Source organism: Myotis myotis, unplaced genomic scaffold, assembly GCF_014108235.1.
Source record: "Myotis myotis isolate mMyoMyo1 unplaced genomic scaffold, mMyoMyo1.p scaffold_m19_p_8, whole genome shotgun sequence".
Lineage (NCBI taxonomy): Eukaryota > Metazoa > Chordata > Mammalia > Chiroptera > Vespertilionidae > Myotis > Myotis myotis.
Genome location: NW_023416390.1, coordinates 85043323 through 85060676, shown reverse-complemented (window position 1 = coordinate 85060676; position 17354 = coordinate 85043323). Strand labels below are relative to the sequence as shown.

At 49.4% G+C, this 17354-nt stretch overlaps 1 protein-coding gene across 2 annotated transcripts in view; it reads right to left on the bottom strand.

Annotated features, from left to right (window-relative positions):
* CFAP221 (cilia and flagella associated protein 221) overlaps positions 1-13473 on the bottom strand; it is a 102828-nt gene extending 89355 nt beyond the window's left edge. Inside the window, exons 1-5 of one of the 2 annotated variants that reach the window (XM_036320414.1) lie at positions 13365-13473; positions 11626-11811; positions 8357-8457; positions 408-494; positions 148-246 (exon numbers count right to left, since the gene is read on the bottom strand). In XM_036320414.1, coding sequence (XP_036176307.1) covers positions 148-246; positions 408-494; positions 8357-8457; positions 11626-11764 — 426 coding nt within the window. In that variant the 5' untranslated portion in view covers positions 11765-11811; positions 13365-13473. Of the gene's footprint in view, positions 1-147; positions 247-407; positions 495-8356; positions 8458-11625; positions 11847-13364 lie in introns of those variants that run through there. The other variant, XM_036320415.1, reaches the window with a different exon arrangement.
* Positions 13474-17354: the final 3881 nt, after the last annotated feature.

The window sequence follows — 17354 nt, the reverse complement described above, 5'->3', positions numbered from 1 at the left end:
GGGACCCTCATGCCATCAGACTGGCCGAAGAGGGCCGCCAGGCGCTGGGCCGGGAAACTTCACACCCGTCATTCCTTCCCTCTGCTTCCCTTGAAGATGTTAGTTTTGACATCACCCCACCCCTGAAAGCCTGATTGTAAGACTTACCTTACAGTGAATACGGATGCAATCATAATAGTATCGCCACTCGTCCGGAGAAAACGTGACGGTGATGGCGAGGGACAAGCCAGGGACAAGGCGGTGCTCCTAGGAGAGAAGGGGCTCTGGTGGGGACAAGCCCCAGCGCACGCAGAGCGCAGGATCTGGGGACAGCCCTCCACACGCTGTCCCCAGGTGACGGGTGACGGAAAACGAGGGCCCGACAAGGAACAGCATGAGAGAGGGGCCATCCAGCCAGCGGCGCTCACCTTTTTCACATACTTGATCTGGAAGTACTTGGTTTGTGGGGGTAAAATATGAACATGGATGTCCTCATTGGAAATATTGATCAGTTGCTGGGAGAGAAAAAGAAGCAATCAGAGTAAACACACCGTTTCATCTATTTGCATAGTCATTTCCTCATTTAGTTATCCCCCATCTTATTCCAAAAGCAATTCAAGAAGATAATGCTGTATTTTTTAATTTGTAAAAGACCGTAAACCCCTCATATGCCATTTAAAGAATAATAAAATGAGCACAGCAAACACCATTGAATGAAGAGTGAACTGTGCCCATGTGCCTTCTGCCCAGCTGAAGGGCGTGGCCAGAGGAACCACCCTTTCTCCTCGGGGTGCCCCCTGGGCCTGTATCCTTCCGGGTCCTGACAGCTTACAGCGTGTGCCTTCCCCTTGAACTCCGTTTAGCCCTGCGATTCACTGAGCTAAGCAGCCAGCCACCCACCAACGCTCGCAGGTTCTCTGATTAATGCCACTGGTCCTGGGGACCTGACACACTTAGGTAGTCAAAGTTTCAGGAGAAAGAGTGTGGCCAGGAGAGCCTCCGACCCAGCCCTGGGGCAAACTTAAAGGAACTCGAGGTCAGGATGCTCTGACGGTGACAGGAGGCCAACCCAGTGACGCAGGACAACGCCGGGGAATGAAGTGCATCCCTGAGGATTTGGGCTGCCCCTGGGCCAAGGGACAGTTGAGAGGCCTTTGGTTTCCAAAGTCTGGGCCAGAGGCTGGGCCTGTCGCTGACCCATCGCCCGAGGCCTCACATTTCTCAAAGCCCCGGATTAGACTTCAGACAGTATTTCTTGTTGAGGTTAAGCTGGTGTTTGCGTTTGTTAAAGGTCCCCATTTATCACCTGCCAACATTCTCAGAGTACACTTTTAGTGATCCTGTTTTGGCATATTTCCTCTTTGTTTCAATCCTTCAAAGCCTACAAAACCCACAAAAGTTGCCAAGACATCTGTTGCCCTCCGAGGGGCCTGCAGAGGGCAGTCTTGGTGAAGGTGGGGCCCAGGTCCTTCCACCTGAGAGGCGGTCCTTCCAGGAGAGGCCGAGAGGACCATGTGCTGGAGCGGGAATCTGGGTGGTGGCACCTGCCTGGAGACCGAGAGGGAGCCACTCAGCGCCAGGGTCTGAAGTCTTCCCGGAGACCTCTGTCCCCATACTTGTCCCGGAGGGAGGACTGTGACCGCCTCGTGCTGGAGCCCAGGAAGGGCTGGGAGCAGAGGGGTTGCATTGGGGTCAGGAGGGAGGAGGGACAGTGCAGCAAAGGAGGCGCGTGAGGACGCAGGGACCCAGGAGAGCCAGCGGGCGCCGAGAGGGCTGCAGCCCGGCTCTCAGGGTTTCCGGTGTTAGCACCAGGGATGCTCAGGATACTGCGTAGAAATGTCATGCAGGCACTTCTGCTCTCGAGCAAAAGGGCTGTGAGAATCTGGTGAGCCCTGAGCCCAGTGTCCTTTGGAACAATATTCAAAGGCCCCAGGACCCCCTCGGGCCCTGTGTTTCTCGCTGCACAAAAAAAAGCTGCCGGCTGTCGAGGGTGGGCTAGTCCTAGTCAGGACGGCTGCCCTCGGGCTCCCCTGCGAGGGGGGGGCCGCGCTCAGACTTCTCAGAGACCCCATTCAGATAGTGCAGGGGCTATGATTGGGCTGCCATTTCCCATATTCACCGGTAAAAGATTATTGATGTGGAATCAAGCATTTGGATCGATAAAAAATAAGAAATAACAGATTTACACAAAAATGTAGATATTTAGGGTTATCTAGACAGGGAGTGTAAGAAGAGGAAGAAAATGTTCAGCCTTTACTTGACATCCGAAGTGAAAGGAAGACTCGCTAAGCCTGAAGGCTGGGCCCACGGTTCCACACGGTGGATGGTGGGGGGTGGGTGGGTGTTCAGAAGGCAGCCAAGAGACCCTCGCGATGGGGAGGGCCAGTCCTTCCTCTCACGAGGACTTTTAAACCAAATGTTCCTGAGACAATTCCAGGGGACATGTTTGCCAATGAATTTTTAAACAAACTTAAAACAATACAAAAATCTAACAAATTAAAGCAAGAAATGAACAACTTGTTCTCTACATTTTTAGAAAACAAAATCAACATCTCAGATTGACTTCTAAAATATACTGGGAACACTGAGCTTCTATAAATTTTGCAATTCTCAACTTTCGGGTGCAAATACTCATTGCATGCTGTAATAGTCATGTTCTCCGCCTACTGGAGACTATTGTCTGGGCCCAGGAGGACTGAAGAGACATTGAGGACAACCCCTTATTGCATGCAGACGGCGGCTGGGTTCTGCTCACAGCACTAGGGCTAGTGGCCGAGTCGGGCCTAGGACCCTGTGCCCAGCTCTGCTCTAGGGTTCCCTCCACTACATCCAGCTGCCTCTTAGCTCAGCACAGGCCAGTGCCCAGACTGCACTTTCTATCTTTCTTTTTGTATTTTATCAGCAGGTCAGTGTTGCTTCAAATTGTTCAAAATAATATCCTTTCAGGACTAAAATGAGAGAGTGGAAGGGAGGGAGGGAAGGAGGGAGGGAGAGAAACATGGATGGGAGAGAGACACATCTCAGTTGGCTCCTGGGACCTTTCTGTGTGTGCAGGCCAGCACGCCAACCACTGCATAACACTGGCCATGGCTAGAAAGTGTATTTTAAATGAATAATAAAAGTTTATTTGAGAACATGAGTAACTGAGTGTGAGAACTGCCTAAGATCCTACCCTGCCTTCCAATTTGAGGGGTCAACAGATGTCCCCAAACCCTCCAAGATCTCCCGTCCACTGGGGGCTGACCTTCTCCTGGCCCTCATGACCTTGATGTTGCCTCCACAGGACACCATATGAACTTCAGCTTCTGCTTCAGTGTTTTAGAATGGATCCCCACAGCAAACAAAAAAACCCCACACAAACAACGAGTTAAACAGTTTTTACTCAGATTTCCCAAGAACTGCCCACAGCTCTCTCCACTCCCCCTCCGATCTCTGCTCCTCACAGGCCCCTCCTGTGTCCCCTCTGGAGATTCCACCCTCCCCTCTACTGGGCAGCGCAAAACCCACCCCCAGTGAAGTATTGGCTTGGGTTAAAGGGGGCTTTAACCCAAGCACTTGCCATAGTATTTTCCCAAACCCCATATTTCAGATTCGAAGTTGGAGTCTTTTAATAGCTGCCCTCAGTGGCACAGCTTCTCAGTCAGGGAAGGTTAATACTCAACCCCAGAGATCTGGGGACAAAATTCAAGCAGACTTACGTTCTCAAAGTGTTAGTCACGCATTTTACTCTAAAATTTTGCCCTGTAATATATTTCTCTAGAACAAGAGAGCAAACTGATGCTCCAGGAATATGTGCTTACACCGGGGCCTCACCTCTCTCCCTGGCACCAGGGGGAGAGGCTGCGGGTCCCAGGTGGGGAGGCGTGTCCGGCGCTGCACTGTGAAACTGAAGACCAGCACTATGGTTTCAGAACCCGGGAGGACTGCGAAGTGACGTGAGGTCAGGCTGTAAGACGCTAACAACTGTGTTTTGGGTTAGCGACATTAATACCGGATGTCTCATGGGGAAATGGATTATTTAATTAATAAATATAGTTTCCCAGACAAAGCCTTAACAGAGAGGAAAAAGGAATTTAAGAGAAAACTGGACATCATTATTTCAAATTTTAAAGTATTTTGAAACATTGATTTCAGTATGAATCCACGTAGAATGTGTTCACTTCTTCCACCAGGCCTGGATCAAGCTCAAACGTTAATGAACAATCTATTGTGGTTTTCAACCCACGTTCAATCATTCCATTCTTGGGCAATTTGCATAGTTTCCTGTAGCAAAACCAAGATAAAAGCGGCGTTGGATTTTCCCCTAGTTTGGCAGGAATCTCAAGGCAATTGCCTTAAGCTTCCGCTTAACTTTGCTGATGGAAACAGGAGGCTGGCTCTCCTAAAAGCTCCCAGAATGTTGTTAAGATGAAATCATTTTGTACTTTTATCTATTTCTGTTTGTCTGAATGTCCAGTAGAAGCAGTGTGATCGTGTAGGCTTCCCCTGTATTTATTTGGAATTACCGAGTCTCTGCCAAGTCACTCACTTCTAACTGTGGACCCTGAGGAAGAAGAAACCTACCCAGGAGGGCTGCTGGTGGCTGGCTGGGCTCACCTTGAAAGACAGAGTCTAGCAGCCATTTCTAAACAGCAACACAAGCCACACTCCAGGGAGAAGCCTGCCCCGGACTGCCTCCCTCCCACCAGGGTGCCTGCACCGTGCTCCTGCCCTCTGAGCCGGCCCTTACAAAGGAGTTCCTGGGGATGTATTTCAACTAATAGGACTGAGGCTTTCCCTGTCCAATTGGAGCTGCACAGCAATATCCCCATCAGCATCTTCACCAACCAATCAGAGCGACTCCATCTTAAGCAATCAGGACAGTGCCTTTTGGGCCAGTAAAACTGTGAGGCCTTGGAGTCTGCATTTGCGTGAGTGTAGAGCAACCAGGGAAGAGGGGCAGGGACTCCTCTCTATGTAAGTCAGCACCTGGACTCGGAGAGAGCACTTTCCCTTTCTTCTGAAGACAGAAGGTTGTGTTTCCCGGGATGGAGCTGAAATGGCAGAAGTCTCACTGAACCTGAGTAGAATGGTGCAGAGCAGGCAGGCGAGGACCAGGGCAGAGCAGAGCAGAGCAGACTGGAGCCAGTGCAGACACTAAAGCCAAGCAGAGCAGAGCTGCCTCACCCTGGGGCCACCTTGCCCAGGGCCACCTTGCAGCTGTGCTGCTCCAAGCTGTGCTGCTACACAGATGCGCTGCATCACTCGTGAGCTGTTTGCACTGAAGTCTCCTTCTTCACAACACCCCAACTTGGGGGTTCCTGTTGGCATTGAGTTTGCACCAACAACCATTAGTTGACGCAATAAAGTGAGTGCAGTATCTTCATAAGTGTTTACTGAGTGCCTCCTGTGTGCTGGGCACTGTGCTGTACAAAAGGCAGAAACCGCCTATTCTTCAGAAACCCCCCACCCAGTAAACCAGATCGCCTCCGGCTTCCAAATATGCCGCGAGCTTGCTCCCCGGCACCTCTCTTCATGACTTCCTCTCTTTCCAGAGTGTGTCTGCCCCACTTCTCACTTTGCTTTTGGACTATCCCAAATGGCTTCTCCGCCCAAGCCTTTTTACATCATGACCAGTAAGTGAATGAAAAGATGTGCGACATCATTAGTCCTTACGGAAATGCAAATAAAACAACACTGAGCTGAATGGTGGCCTCAAAAAATATGTGCACACCTAATACCCGAACCTATGAAAGTGACCTTACTTGGGAAAAGGGTCATTGCAGATATGATTAAGTTAGGGACCTGGAGATAAGGTCATCCTGGATTACCCAGATGAGTCCTAAGTCCAATAAAAGGAGCCCGTTTCAGTGACAGAAGATGCAGGGACTCAGAAGAGAAAGTCACGTGCAGATGGAGTTATGTAGCCACAAGACAAAGAACCTGGAGCACCACGAGCTGGAAGAAGCAAAGGAAGATGCTCCTCAAGTGTTTTGGGGGGAGCACAGCCCTCCTGATTCTTTGATTTTGGACTCTGGCATCCAGAACAATTTTCTGTCCTTTAAACCCTAAAATTGTGGTGATTTATAGAGCAGCCACAGAAAATTAATATTGCATTCCTTGATAGATAGCCAAAAGAATATGTCCACCCCAAACATGTATGTGATGTTCATAACAGCATTCATTCTTCATAATAGCCCCAAAGTACAAACCCAAATGTCAATCCGTGGTGGATGAATGCATAAAAAAATGTTATATACCCATATAGTGGAATATTATTTAGCCATAAAAGCAATGGAGTATTGATATATACTACAAGCTGAATGAGCCTGGAAAACATGCTAAGTGAAAAAAGCTAGTCACAGAAGACAGGTCCTACCGTTCCACTTATACGAAATGTCCAGAATAGGCAAATCTATACCAACAGAAAGCAGACTGTAGCTGTCTAGGGTAGGGGTGGAGTGGTAGGGTGATGAGGAGAGTGAGGGGGCTAGGGATGGGTGGGGAATTGTTTATTCATCATAAACAATGAATATTTATGAATGATAATCATTTTAGATCTATCCTACTATAATCTAACAGCAAACCTAATAACCAGGAAAAGTAAGCCCCAGAATGTATTCTTGACCGTGGTCTTTGATGCCATGTTCTAAGAAGTGTGCCCCTATAGCAGTGGTTCTCAACCTTCCTAATGCCACGACCCTTTAATACAGTTCCTCATGTTGTGGTGACCCCCAATTTCATTGTTAGAAATTGAACATAATTAAAGCATAGTGATTAATCACAAAAACAATATGTAATTATATATGTGTTTTCTGATGGTCTTAGGCGACCCCTGTGAAAGGTTCGTTCGACCCCCAAAAGGGTCGCGACCCACAGGTTGAGAACCGCTGCCTTATAGGCTGATGGGTGAAGTTCCTAGTCACAGTTTCAAATCCTAATCCTTTTCCTGAGAGGAGACCCTTGGCACCTAGCAGGTTCCTCTCCTGATCTGCCCTCTCTCCCCACTTCAATGCATAAGGACTCATGGAAACCGCCCCTCTGCTCACTGGGGGCTATGACGAAACCTACCCCACTCCCTGAGGAGCTTCACCATTGGGCAGTGTCTCTCAGAGTCTCCTCACTTGGAGCATCTAACACAGCAGTCAGAATTCTATCTTAAAACGATCCATGTGAAGACATGGCTTTTGCCCTGGCCGATGTGGCTCAGTTGGTTGGGTATTGTCCTGTGCACCAAACGGTTGCCTGTTGGATTCCCAGTCGGGGCACATGCCCATGTTGTGGGCTCAATCCCGGCTGAGGGGCGTCCAGGAGGCAGCCAATCGATGTTTTGCTCTCACATTGATATTTCTCTCTCTCTGCTCCTCTCCCTTCCTCTCTCTCTAAAAATCAATGAAAAATCCTTTTTTAAAAGACATGGCTTTTAAGAATTCACTACATTTAAAAGAAGAGACTCTTGTGGTGGCTGGGGACAGGGCCAGAGGTGACATTACACAAAACCAGTTCTCAGAGGGCCCACATGAGCAGAGCCCACCTCCGCCCACTCCAGCACATGCTCAGAGGCCTGTCTGGCTCAGTTCCAAGGCCCAGTGGAGTGATTCTCATGTATTGTTCTGTGTGACTTCAGGGGACTGTGCTGGGGGCAGATCTGAATGTTTGGGTCCCCTTTGGTATGGGAGCTGAGAATGCTGTAGTCACCCATAACCCACTCCAGTCTGAACATCCAGGTCACTGGAGAGGACGCAGCAAGGACTGGCCCTCGGTGTGGCTCTGTGGTGGACTGCAGTCACTGCAGGCTCCCGCTGTCCCTTTCGAGGCCTGTTCAGTGGAGCTGGCCCCTGCCGTCCAGGTCTGGCCAGAATGACTGATTTAGGCATGGGCATATGACCTGGGCAAGTGAAACAGGACCCTGGTCGGGGGGCCTCTTAGGGGAGGAACCTGCTTTCCCTGCTGGTGTAGGCACCATCGGGCGGGCACTAGCTTGGAGGAAGGCAGCCTAAGAGTCTGCCTCCACCACTTCGTAGCTCAGTGTGCTTGAGCCAGCTATTTAACCTCTGGAATCTTGGGTCTGCATGTATACAGAGTAACATTACAGCACCCACAGAGCTGGTATAAGGACTGAATTGAATTTTGAGGGACGCAAAGCACAGTCCCCTGCCTCTAGGAGACACTCAGCAACAACACCTGCATGTACAGAGTGCTGGGAGGAGCCTCTGGCACCAGCACAGCAACGGGTCCAAGGACACGTGCAACTTCAGCATCTCTTGTCCTTGAACGACCTTTCTGGCCCGATGTACAGCTGCACTTCTGCTGCTCTCTAGGTGAACGAGTACTATGAATGCAGAGAATTCACATCATTCATTGTTATGATTAATTATGCCGCTTACACAGCACCTACCAGAATCTGCTGCTGTTGTTTTCCTACTTGGTAGCCTCCAAAATGCAGGATGCCAGGCTTTGCTTGTAAGACCTTATTGTTCAGAAGTTTTGTATAAACCTCTATAAAAACAATGCAGACAAGTACATCGTGAGATGAGACATAAAATATTAAATGAAAGCAGATCCTGTGAACACAGCTCTTTTTAGTTAAGGATATTTCCAGCACATGAAGGCTTCAGCTGGAGGACAGGGCTGTCAACAACATGCACGGTCTGTTTCAAATAAACTGTCGCGCCGCTCCTCCTACTTTTACACATGACTTGGGAGAGGTCATCATCACAATACAAATCCCTGTGTATCGTTTGTTACCTGTTAAAATAATGTGCCCTTTCCCAAGCCGGTTCGGCTCAGTGGATAGAGCGCTGGCCTGCGGACTGAAGGGTCCCAGGTTTGATTCCAGTCAAGGGCCGGTACCTCGATTGCAGGCTTCTCCCTGGCCCGGGCCCTGGTCAGGGTGCATGCAGGAGGCAACCAAACAATGTGTTTCTCTCACATCGATATTTCTCTCTGTCCTTCCCTCTCTCTTCCACTCTCTCTAAAAATCAATGGGAAAATATCCCTGGGTAAGGAATAAAAATACATAAATAAAATAATTCGCTCTTCACGTTTTGTACAAGTCTCTGCAAGCTCACAACGTGCACACGCCCGTCGTTGCTCTGCGTAACACTGTGCGTGCTTATTGTGCAGTGAACGCTCAGTTTAAAGAATCTAAACGCCGTTTAATTGTGTTACTGCGTATTTAACTGTTATTGTTTTCCTCTGAATAGAACTACAGTGTGACACAGAGAAATCTTTTTTAAATGGATGTTACGCAATATCTGTTATTTGATGTAATCTTAAGGCTCTGAATAATCATCGCTCTGGACAGTAAAGTCTCAAACTGTCACTGTAATAGAAATACCTCCCTCCCTGTCCCCCCCCCCCGGCCCCTCCCCCACCCACTCAGTTTTGAAAGGAAGGTTAAAACTGCTGTGCTCACAAAAGTGCCCGTGTCTACAAAACTCCTTGGCTCCTCATGCAGGTACCAGTGAGGTGTGTGGAGGCCACCGAGAACCCACTCCACCATAGCTCCCGTGCCTCCAGTGCCTTAAGCCAGGCGTGCGTTTGCAACCTCACTCCACCCCTCCGAGGCAGGCATTATCTCCATTTTGTAGCTAAGAGAGCTGAGTGAGACTCAACAAGATTAAGCAACTCGCCCACAGCTGATAGTTAAAAATTAAACCTAGCCCTGACCAGTTTGGCGCAATGGACAGAGCGTTGGCCTGCGCACCGAAGGGTCCTGGGTTTGATTTCTGGTCAAGGACACATACCTCAGTTGCAGGTTCAATCCCCCACAGTGGTCGGCAAACTCATTAGTCAACAGAGCCAAATATCAACAGTACTTCTTCAAAATAGACTTGCCCAGGACGAAAACTGATTTCTGCGCATGGGCCACGAAGTTTCAATCACACTGTATGCGCGCCTGCACGTGGTATTTTGTGGAAGAGCCACACTCAAGGGGCCAAAGAGCCGCATGTGGCTCGCGAGCCACAGTTTGCCGACCATGGCCCCAGACCAATCAATGTGCCTCTCTCACATCAATGTTTCTCTCTCTCTCTCTCTCTCTCTCTCTCCCTCTCTCCCTCTCTCTTCAACCTCTATCCCTTCCTTCTCTCTTTCTAAAAAAAATCAATGAAAAGAATATCCTCTGGTGAGGATTAAAAAAACAATTTAAGCCCAGGTCTGTGTTATTCCGACCACTAAACTGCCTCAATATGAAAGCACTACCCAGTTTTTTTTTTTAAATAAATGATCACCTTTCAACTTTGGCCATCTCCCAGTCCTGTGCGTCACAGACACCCTGATCATCCCTTTGCCCACTGTGATTCCAGCGTTCACCTCAAGTGGGTGTGGCACGTTTGGTGTTTCTGCTTCTCACCGGGCGAGCTGCTGCTTCAGTTTGGGCCAAACTGAAGGCTGGGATGGGGTTAGGATGGTGTTTCAGGGAGATTGACCATCTCTGCAGGTTGTTGGGTAATTTGTAAGTATTGAACTTAACATTCCTTGATAATTTCTTTTTAACACTGAAGGTTTTGTTTTTGTTTTTAGGGCCACAAAATACATCAGAATGAGCATTTTTCTCTTCAGACCCAGATTAGTCAAGTTCTACAATGACAAAAGAGCCACACCAAATACTACATTCCCAGCATTCGCAGTGGGCCTGGAAAGACGAGGGGAGGCAACCTAGTGTGATGGAAGGAAGCTGGACATGGGGCTGCAACAGCTGACACCGACTCTCCACTTTGGGGAATTCACCTGACCTCTCTGACTCTCAGCTCCCCCAACACGAACATGGAAATAGAATGCTGATGTCATGCAGATTAAGTGAAAATAATGCAGGCAAAATGCGTTAGCATTTTACTTAGTAGCAGTAGGATTTACCAGGCTTTCCAGGCTAAGAGATGTGCAGGGGAAAAGGCAAGACATCACAAAATGCCGAGGTATTATGGAAGGGCTGGAGCTGGGGATGGGAGGGGCGTGCACGGGGATGGTGCAACTTCAGACCAACAGCAAAGCGGGCCAAATGCCAATCGGAGGAGCTGTCACTCTGTCCAGTCTGCAAGGGGAGCCTCTCGGAATATTCCAGCAGGAGGGGGGCAGAGGCCAGCCGGGGTTCCACAAAGGAAACTGGCTGGGGTGTGCAGGATGGTCTGGGGGAGAGAGTGGCGGCGTGGGAAGCACTGCCATAGCCCTGGGACCTGCTGAGGACCGCAGACCAGGCCGCGGGGACACAGAGGAAGGCTCTTTGAGGAAGTGGAAGCAATAGAACTTGGTGACTAATTCACACCTCAAAAATCTATCAGGAAAGTGGACCTAAATAGGGCCATTGTTCCTAATAAAAACTCTTCTGCGCCCAGAAAGTGATCTAGAGTCAGCCATTCTCAACCTGTGGGTCGCGAGCCCTTTGGGGGTCCAACGACCCTTTCACAGGGGTCGCCTAAGTACATCCTGCATATCAGATATTTACATTACGATTCATAACAGTAGCGAAATCACAGTTATGAAGTAGCAACGAAAATAATTTTATGGTTTGGGGTCACCACAATGTGAGGAGCTGTATTAAAGGGTCGCGGCGTTAGGAAGGTTGAGAACCAGGACAAATCAGCACCAAGCATCCACTGTGCCTCCTGGGCCTCGGCGCCTCTGGGAGGTGTGAGCTGTAAAGCAAATCTGCTCCTAGCCGCGTACTTGATTCTAGCAGGTGGTTGGGCACGCCTCTTCTCTTCTGGGGCTCCTCCACGAGGCTCTTCAAAAGGAGGGGCGACACGTCATTAAATGGTTCCTCCACATCCTTCAGTTCTCTGCCGGGGGTTTTCACTGCTGCCATTTTATCATGAAAAATGGAGTGTTCTTCCTAGAGCCGAAGGTCGTGTCCTGGGAAGAACACGGTAGCAGGACAGTCACCCGTGAGAAACCACACACTTTTGTCCTCAGCCCTTGACAAGTGTACCCCTGGCGTCACTGTGTGCCGGCCCTCCCCGCCTCTGGTCTCCGCGGCCACCCCATTCCCACACTCGGCTGTCCCATTAATCTCCTTGCATCACACATGCACCCAGTATCGTGCCAGTGCTCAACACCCTTTTGTGTCCTAACTCTCAACAGCTTTTTCCAAAACGTAGTCCTGACACGCTTCTTGCGCTGTTAGTAGAGGCGAGTGGCAGCAAAGTTAAGGGCCCTCACGGTTGAGTAAGTTTGGAAAATGCTGAAGTAAACAGTTACACGGGCCTGTTCTTTCTGAGGTTTCTCCCAAGCAGATTCTCAGATGCGACCATGAAACCCTTTAATCTCGGAGACACTGTGAGGACACGGGCATTTCTGAGCTGCCTTCCTGGGCTGCTCTCTGTGGCAATGAAGAGGGGGAGATGCCCCAGCCATCCTCTGCCTCCACTGGCCCCTCCTAGGAGCTGTCTGAGAAGCCAGGAAGGGTCCTGGGCATATCATACCCTGTGCCAGTCTTGCCTTCCCTAACAGTCATTTCAAGTCCCACCTTCTTCGTAAAGTCCACACGGATCCCAACACTCTAACATCCATAGCAATGGCTGCCTCTCCGCCTCATTTGGCATTAACAATGAATTGCCCTGGCTTCACTAAGAATGTCCGGTTCGAAGTGGAAGCTACACAAAAACAATGCATTGCCCTGTAATGGCACCTTACAAACCCCACACATCTCTATATTTTCCCAGCTAAGTGTCTAACCCGGGGCCCTTGTACAGACGGGGACAGCTCTGTGAAGGCCCTGAAATTGAATGTAAAATCGAGTATGGATCTCTATGTCCTGTGTGTTTGGGTGGTGGTTTGGTTTTTGAGTAGGTTCATAACTAGATCCCCCAAAGTCCCCGGCATTGAGCAAAAGGAGGCTGACTACCCTGAGGTGCTTAACAGCCACTTTCTGAAAGAAGTTGCTCCTTTCCCCTCACTGGCCATCCCGCTCCCTGGCATCGCTGCATCCCCGCCCTCGGCCCAGCCGCCACCTCACCTGCTTCAGCCCTGACACCTCCCCACACTCCTCCTGATCCTTCTCCACCACAGTTCCCATTAATCTCCTCGCATCACACATGCACCCAGATACCTGAGCAAACCCTCCTCCGCTTCACTCACCGCCAGGATGACCCTGTTTCCTTTTGCACAGCCCCGCCCCCCCCGGCCCCCCGCCCTGGGTCCCCTCCCCCATCCTCCCGGCAGGCCCTCTCCCCCCTGCCAAACGCCGCTCCCTGCTCCCTCCGCCCGCTTTACTCCATCCCCTGCTAGGGGTTGGGATGGGCCCTCGACCCACGGCCACCACATCCCCACTAATCCTTTAGGCCCGGCGTCTCCTGCGACCCAGCCAGGCTGACTTGAGGCTGGACACCTCCAGGGGTTCAGGCTGCCCCAGCAGCTCGGAGGCCATGGATGGGAGCCACCCCCGCCCCAGTCCCAGGGCGGCTCACACTGGAGGTGGTCCCCGGCAGGATTTCGCGAGCGCCAGCGCTTGCACAGTGTCGCCATGACAACGGGACGCGCTCCCGGGGGTTGGGACGGGGCGGGACCAAATTCCCCAGAAACGTGGGGGGAACCGTGCCGTCGCAGCATGAGGTCCGGAGGCCCTGGGTGTCTTCTGGGGACCCGGAGCAGGCTGTGGGGCCTGGGGGAACAGAGAGCCACTTGGGCGGCGCAAGGCCAATGGGTTCCCGAGGGGAAATGAGAAGTCGGGAGAGGCTATATTATAACCTGGGCACCTGGAAGAGCAGCTCGCGGGAGAGGGGCGGGCTGAAAGGGGCGTGGCCGCCCGGCGCTGTAGGTGCAGCTTCCCCAACACATTCGTTCAAGGACGCCCTACTTTAATATCGTTTGTTTTGCATTTTCTACTATGACAAGTTTCAAATATATGCAAAGGTGGAAGAATAGTATGATGAACCTTCAGCACTCGCCTGCAACAATGATCAAATCATGGCCAATCTTACTTAGTTTGTACATTTTCCCCTACTCCCTGCATTATTTCAAGAAAACCCCAGACATCATTTCCCACCGTAAATAGTTCAGAATATAACTCCAGAAGATAAGGACTCTTTTAAAGAACATACCCACAAGATGCCCTGGCCGGTTTGACTCAGTGGTCGCTCAGGATTAGAGCGTGGGCCCGTGGACCTGAAGGGTCTCAAGTTCAATTCCTAGTCAAGGGCATGTACCTTGGTTGCAGTCTGGATCCTGGGGCGGGAGGCAACCAATCCATGTGTCTCTCTCACAAGTCTCTCATCTCTCTCTCTCTCTCTCTCTCTCTCTCTCTCTCTCTCTCTCTCTCTCTCTCTTCCTTGTTCCTCCCCTCCACTCTTTCTTAAAAAACCAATGGAAAAAATGTCATCAGGTGAGAATTAAAAAAAACAAACAAATTGTGAGAATTATAACCACAATATCAGTACCTAAAAAATTACAATAACTTTTAACATCACATATTCTGTACTCAATTGTCTCATAAATGTCATAAAATATTTTTAGAGTTTGCCTGTTTGAATCAGAATTCAAATAAAATCCACACATTGTGATAGATTGATATGTTTCAGGTCTCCTTTAATCAATGGATTCTCCCTCCGTATCATTTTGTTGTTATTGCAATTTATTCTCTAAAGAAGTTGTTTCTGTCCTTGCTACTGATATTTAGGGGTTATGCCATGAAACTGGGTCGGCTCCCCTAACTCTCTGCCCTGTCTAGGCCACCCTGCTCACCGAGGACAGTGTTCCTTACACAGCCCCTCAGGCCTCTCCGCCCAGAGCTGCCCTTGTCCTCTCCCTCCAACTATCACTTGACACTTGTTTGATGCCATTTATGGCTTCGTGTTGATAAGAGATGACAGTAGGACTTCAATGAGGTTACCTGCCTCCTCACACCCACATCACTTGCTATGCTCTTGTGGTTTCTTGGTTTCTTCCATCTTCCCATTCTCCAATCCCTCCCCCCTGGCTACGGTCATCACTGGTTAAAAATCTGCCCATCTTTCAAGGCTACCGCTAGAGGTGTATCCCCTCCCCTTCCCATAGCCTTACAGGTCACCAGGGCTGTTTCCCTCTCTGGGTCTTCATACACTTTGTTCCACCATGTTTTTTAATACATCTTTTTACATGTTGTATCCATCATTACTTGTGTATGTGTCTTAAATTGCAGAATCCATTTATCTTTGGATCTCCCACAGCAGTGGTCTGCAAACCGCGGCTCGTGAGCCACATGCAGCTCGTTGGCCTCTTGAGTGTGGCTCTTCCACAAAATACCACATGTGGGCGCGCACTTACAGTGCGATTGAAACTTCGTGGCCCATGCGCAGAAGTCGGTTTTTGGCCTGGGCGAGTCTATTTTGAAGAAGTGGCGTTAGAAGAAGTGGGGGATGTCTGTCAGTCGGGCGACCGGCAACGGGGCGCAGGCGGGCCGTGGGGTACACAGTGCGGGGGAGGTGCGCTCCACTCATGCAGGAGTTGAGGTAGATTGGCTACAGGACGAGTGTGGACGGGAGAGTTGGAAGGGGTCAACCTCAGCAAACGGACCTCAATCAGATTGAGGACGTTTTTAGCAAAGGCCAGCTTAGGAGTACCTAATTAAGTTAATAACAATGTACCTACCTATATAGTTTAAGTTTAAAAAATTTGGCTCTCAAAAGAAATTTCAGTCGTTGTACTGTTGATATTTGGCTCTGTTGGCTAATGAGTTTGCCGACCACTGTCCCACAGCCCTTGACACAGTACTTTGTTCATAGTGATTACCCAGTAACTGTTGGCCAAGTGGGTAAAAAATTCATTTGCTTCTAGAGTAGGTCACTTTAGTTCTTTCTGTTTTGTTGCCCCAACAAGGTTGTAGATTTCAGGACAGGTACTACATTTCCAATAGTGCCAGAATTTTCCACCCAGCTCAAATCATCAAATGCTTGTTCCCACACATCTTTTAAAATGAGTATTGAGTAGTACCTAAAACTTTTTACTTAATTTATTCCTTGGAAAAATTGCCCAATTCCCTATTTTATCCATAGATATGCTATAATATGCAGGTCTCTGTATAATCAATTAACCAAATTGTGTGGTTGCCTACTTCCACTTTCTTACCAACAGAACCTCAGCTTTGATTAGGTTTCTCCCCACATCTCCAATTCCAGCAGTAGATCCTGACTAGTGTAGGCAAGTCATTGAATTCCTGACCCTTTTGCCCATGGCTGATTTAGAACTGAGTCTGTAAGCCAATTCTGGTCATAGACAGGCGGAGGCTTCTGGGAGACCTCTGCAAAGGCTTCCTCTCTCCTAAGACAGAGGCATGCAGAGATACAGTACCTTCCTCTGCCTGGACATTGCAGTGTCCAGAAGTGAATCCTTGGAACTGCTGCAGCCAGCAGAGGCCACGGGGGCCCCAGCACTAGGTGAGGCTGGTGAGGACAGCAGGAGACAGGAAGAAGGCTCGACCTAGAGGACCGCATTTCACCTTTGATTGTTTGGCACCTGCATTCCATATCTCTTCCTTTCAGCTGAAAGCATTCTAACATACAATTAAAAGCGTGTTCCTGCTCAACGTGTGAACTGTGGCACAGGAGCTTGTTAGAAATGCAGAATTCCAGGTCACCCCAGACCTAAGGCATCAGATTCTGCATTTTAAGAAGACCTCTCAGGAGATTCATAGACACATTAAAGCTGTTTTAGGTTATCCGTTATTTAATCAATTCAAGAAGTAAAAATTCTCCCTTTTGACTCTTGTCCTTAGCCACCAGGTTCCCTTTCCCAGAGGTAACTCATGTTACTAGATTCTTATATCTTTCCAGGGATATGTTACACATACAGAGGCAATTATATTTATGCTTACATGTGTGAAAAGTTCATCCCCTGTTTAAAAGCCCAAGTACCATACTCTCCCGACTCCTGTTTTTTCACTTAAAAATATATCTGGATGATCATTCCATATCACCATATCATTGTTCAAGTACCTCCTCATTCTTTTTTGTGGCTATAAATACTCTATGATTTATATAATAAGTCCCCCATTATTAGATATTTGCATTGTTCCTCATCTTTTGCTATTATAAACTGTACTAGTGGCTCGTTGCATGAAGATTCACGCAATAGGCCTTCCTTGCCCTGGCTGCCGGCACTGGTTTTCCTCCGGCACCCGGGACCCAGGCCTTTGGTCCGGCTACAGCAGCAAGGTTTGGCTTCTCTGCTCCGGCTGCTCCCAGCCCTTCCTTTTTTTATTTTTCCACCTCCTCAAGTGGAGGCCAGGGCTGGCTGAAAGCCTGGGTTGCCCCCAGTGACCCAGGCCCTCAGCCACTCCTTGAGCAGAGTACAGGGCCTGCAGGAAGCTTGGCTTCCTCCATTGCCGGGAGCAACCAAAGCCTCCTGCTCGCTCCAGCTCTGTGGCCGCCGCCATCTTCAGTCGTCTTCAGTCTTCACTCTGTGCCTGCATATGCAAATTAACC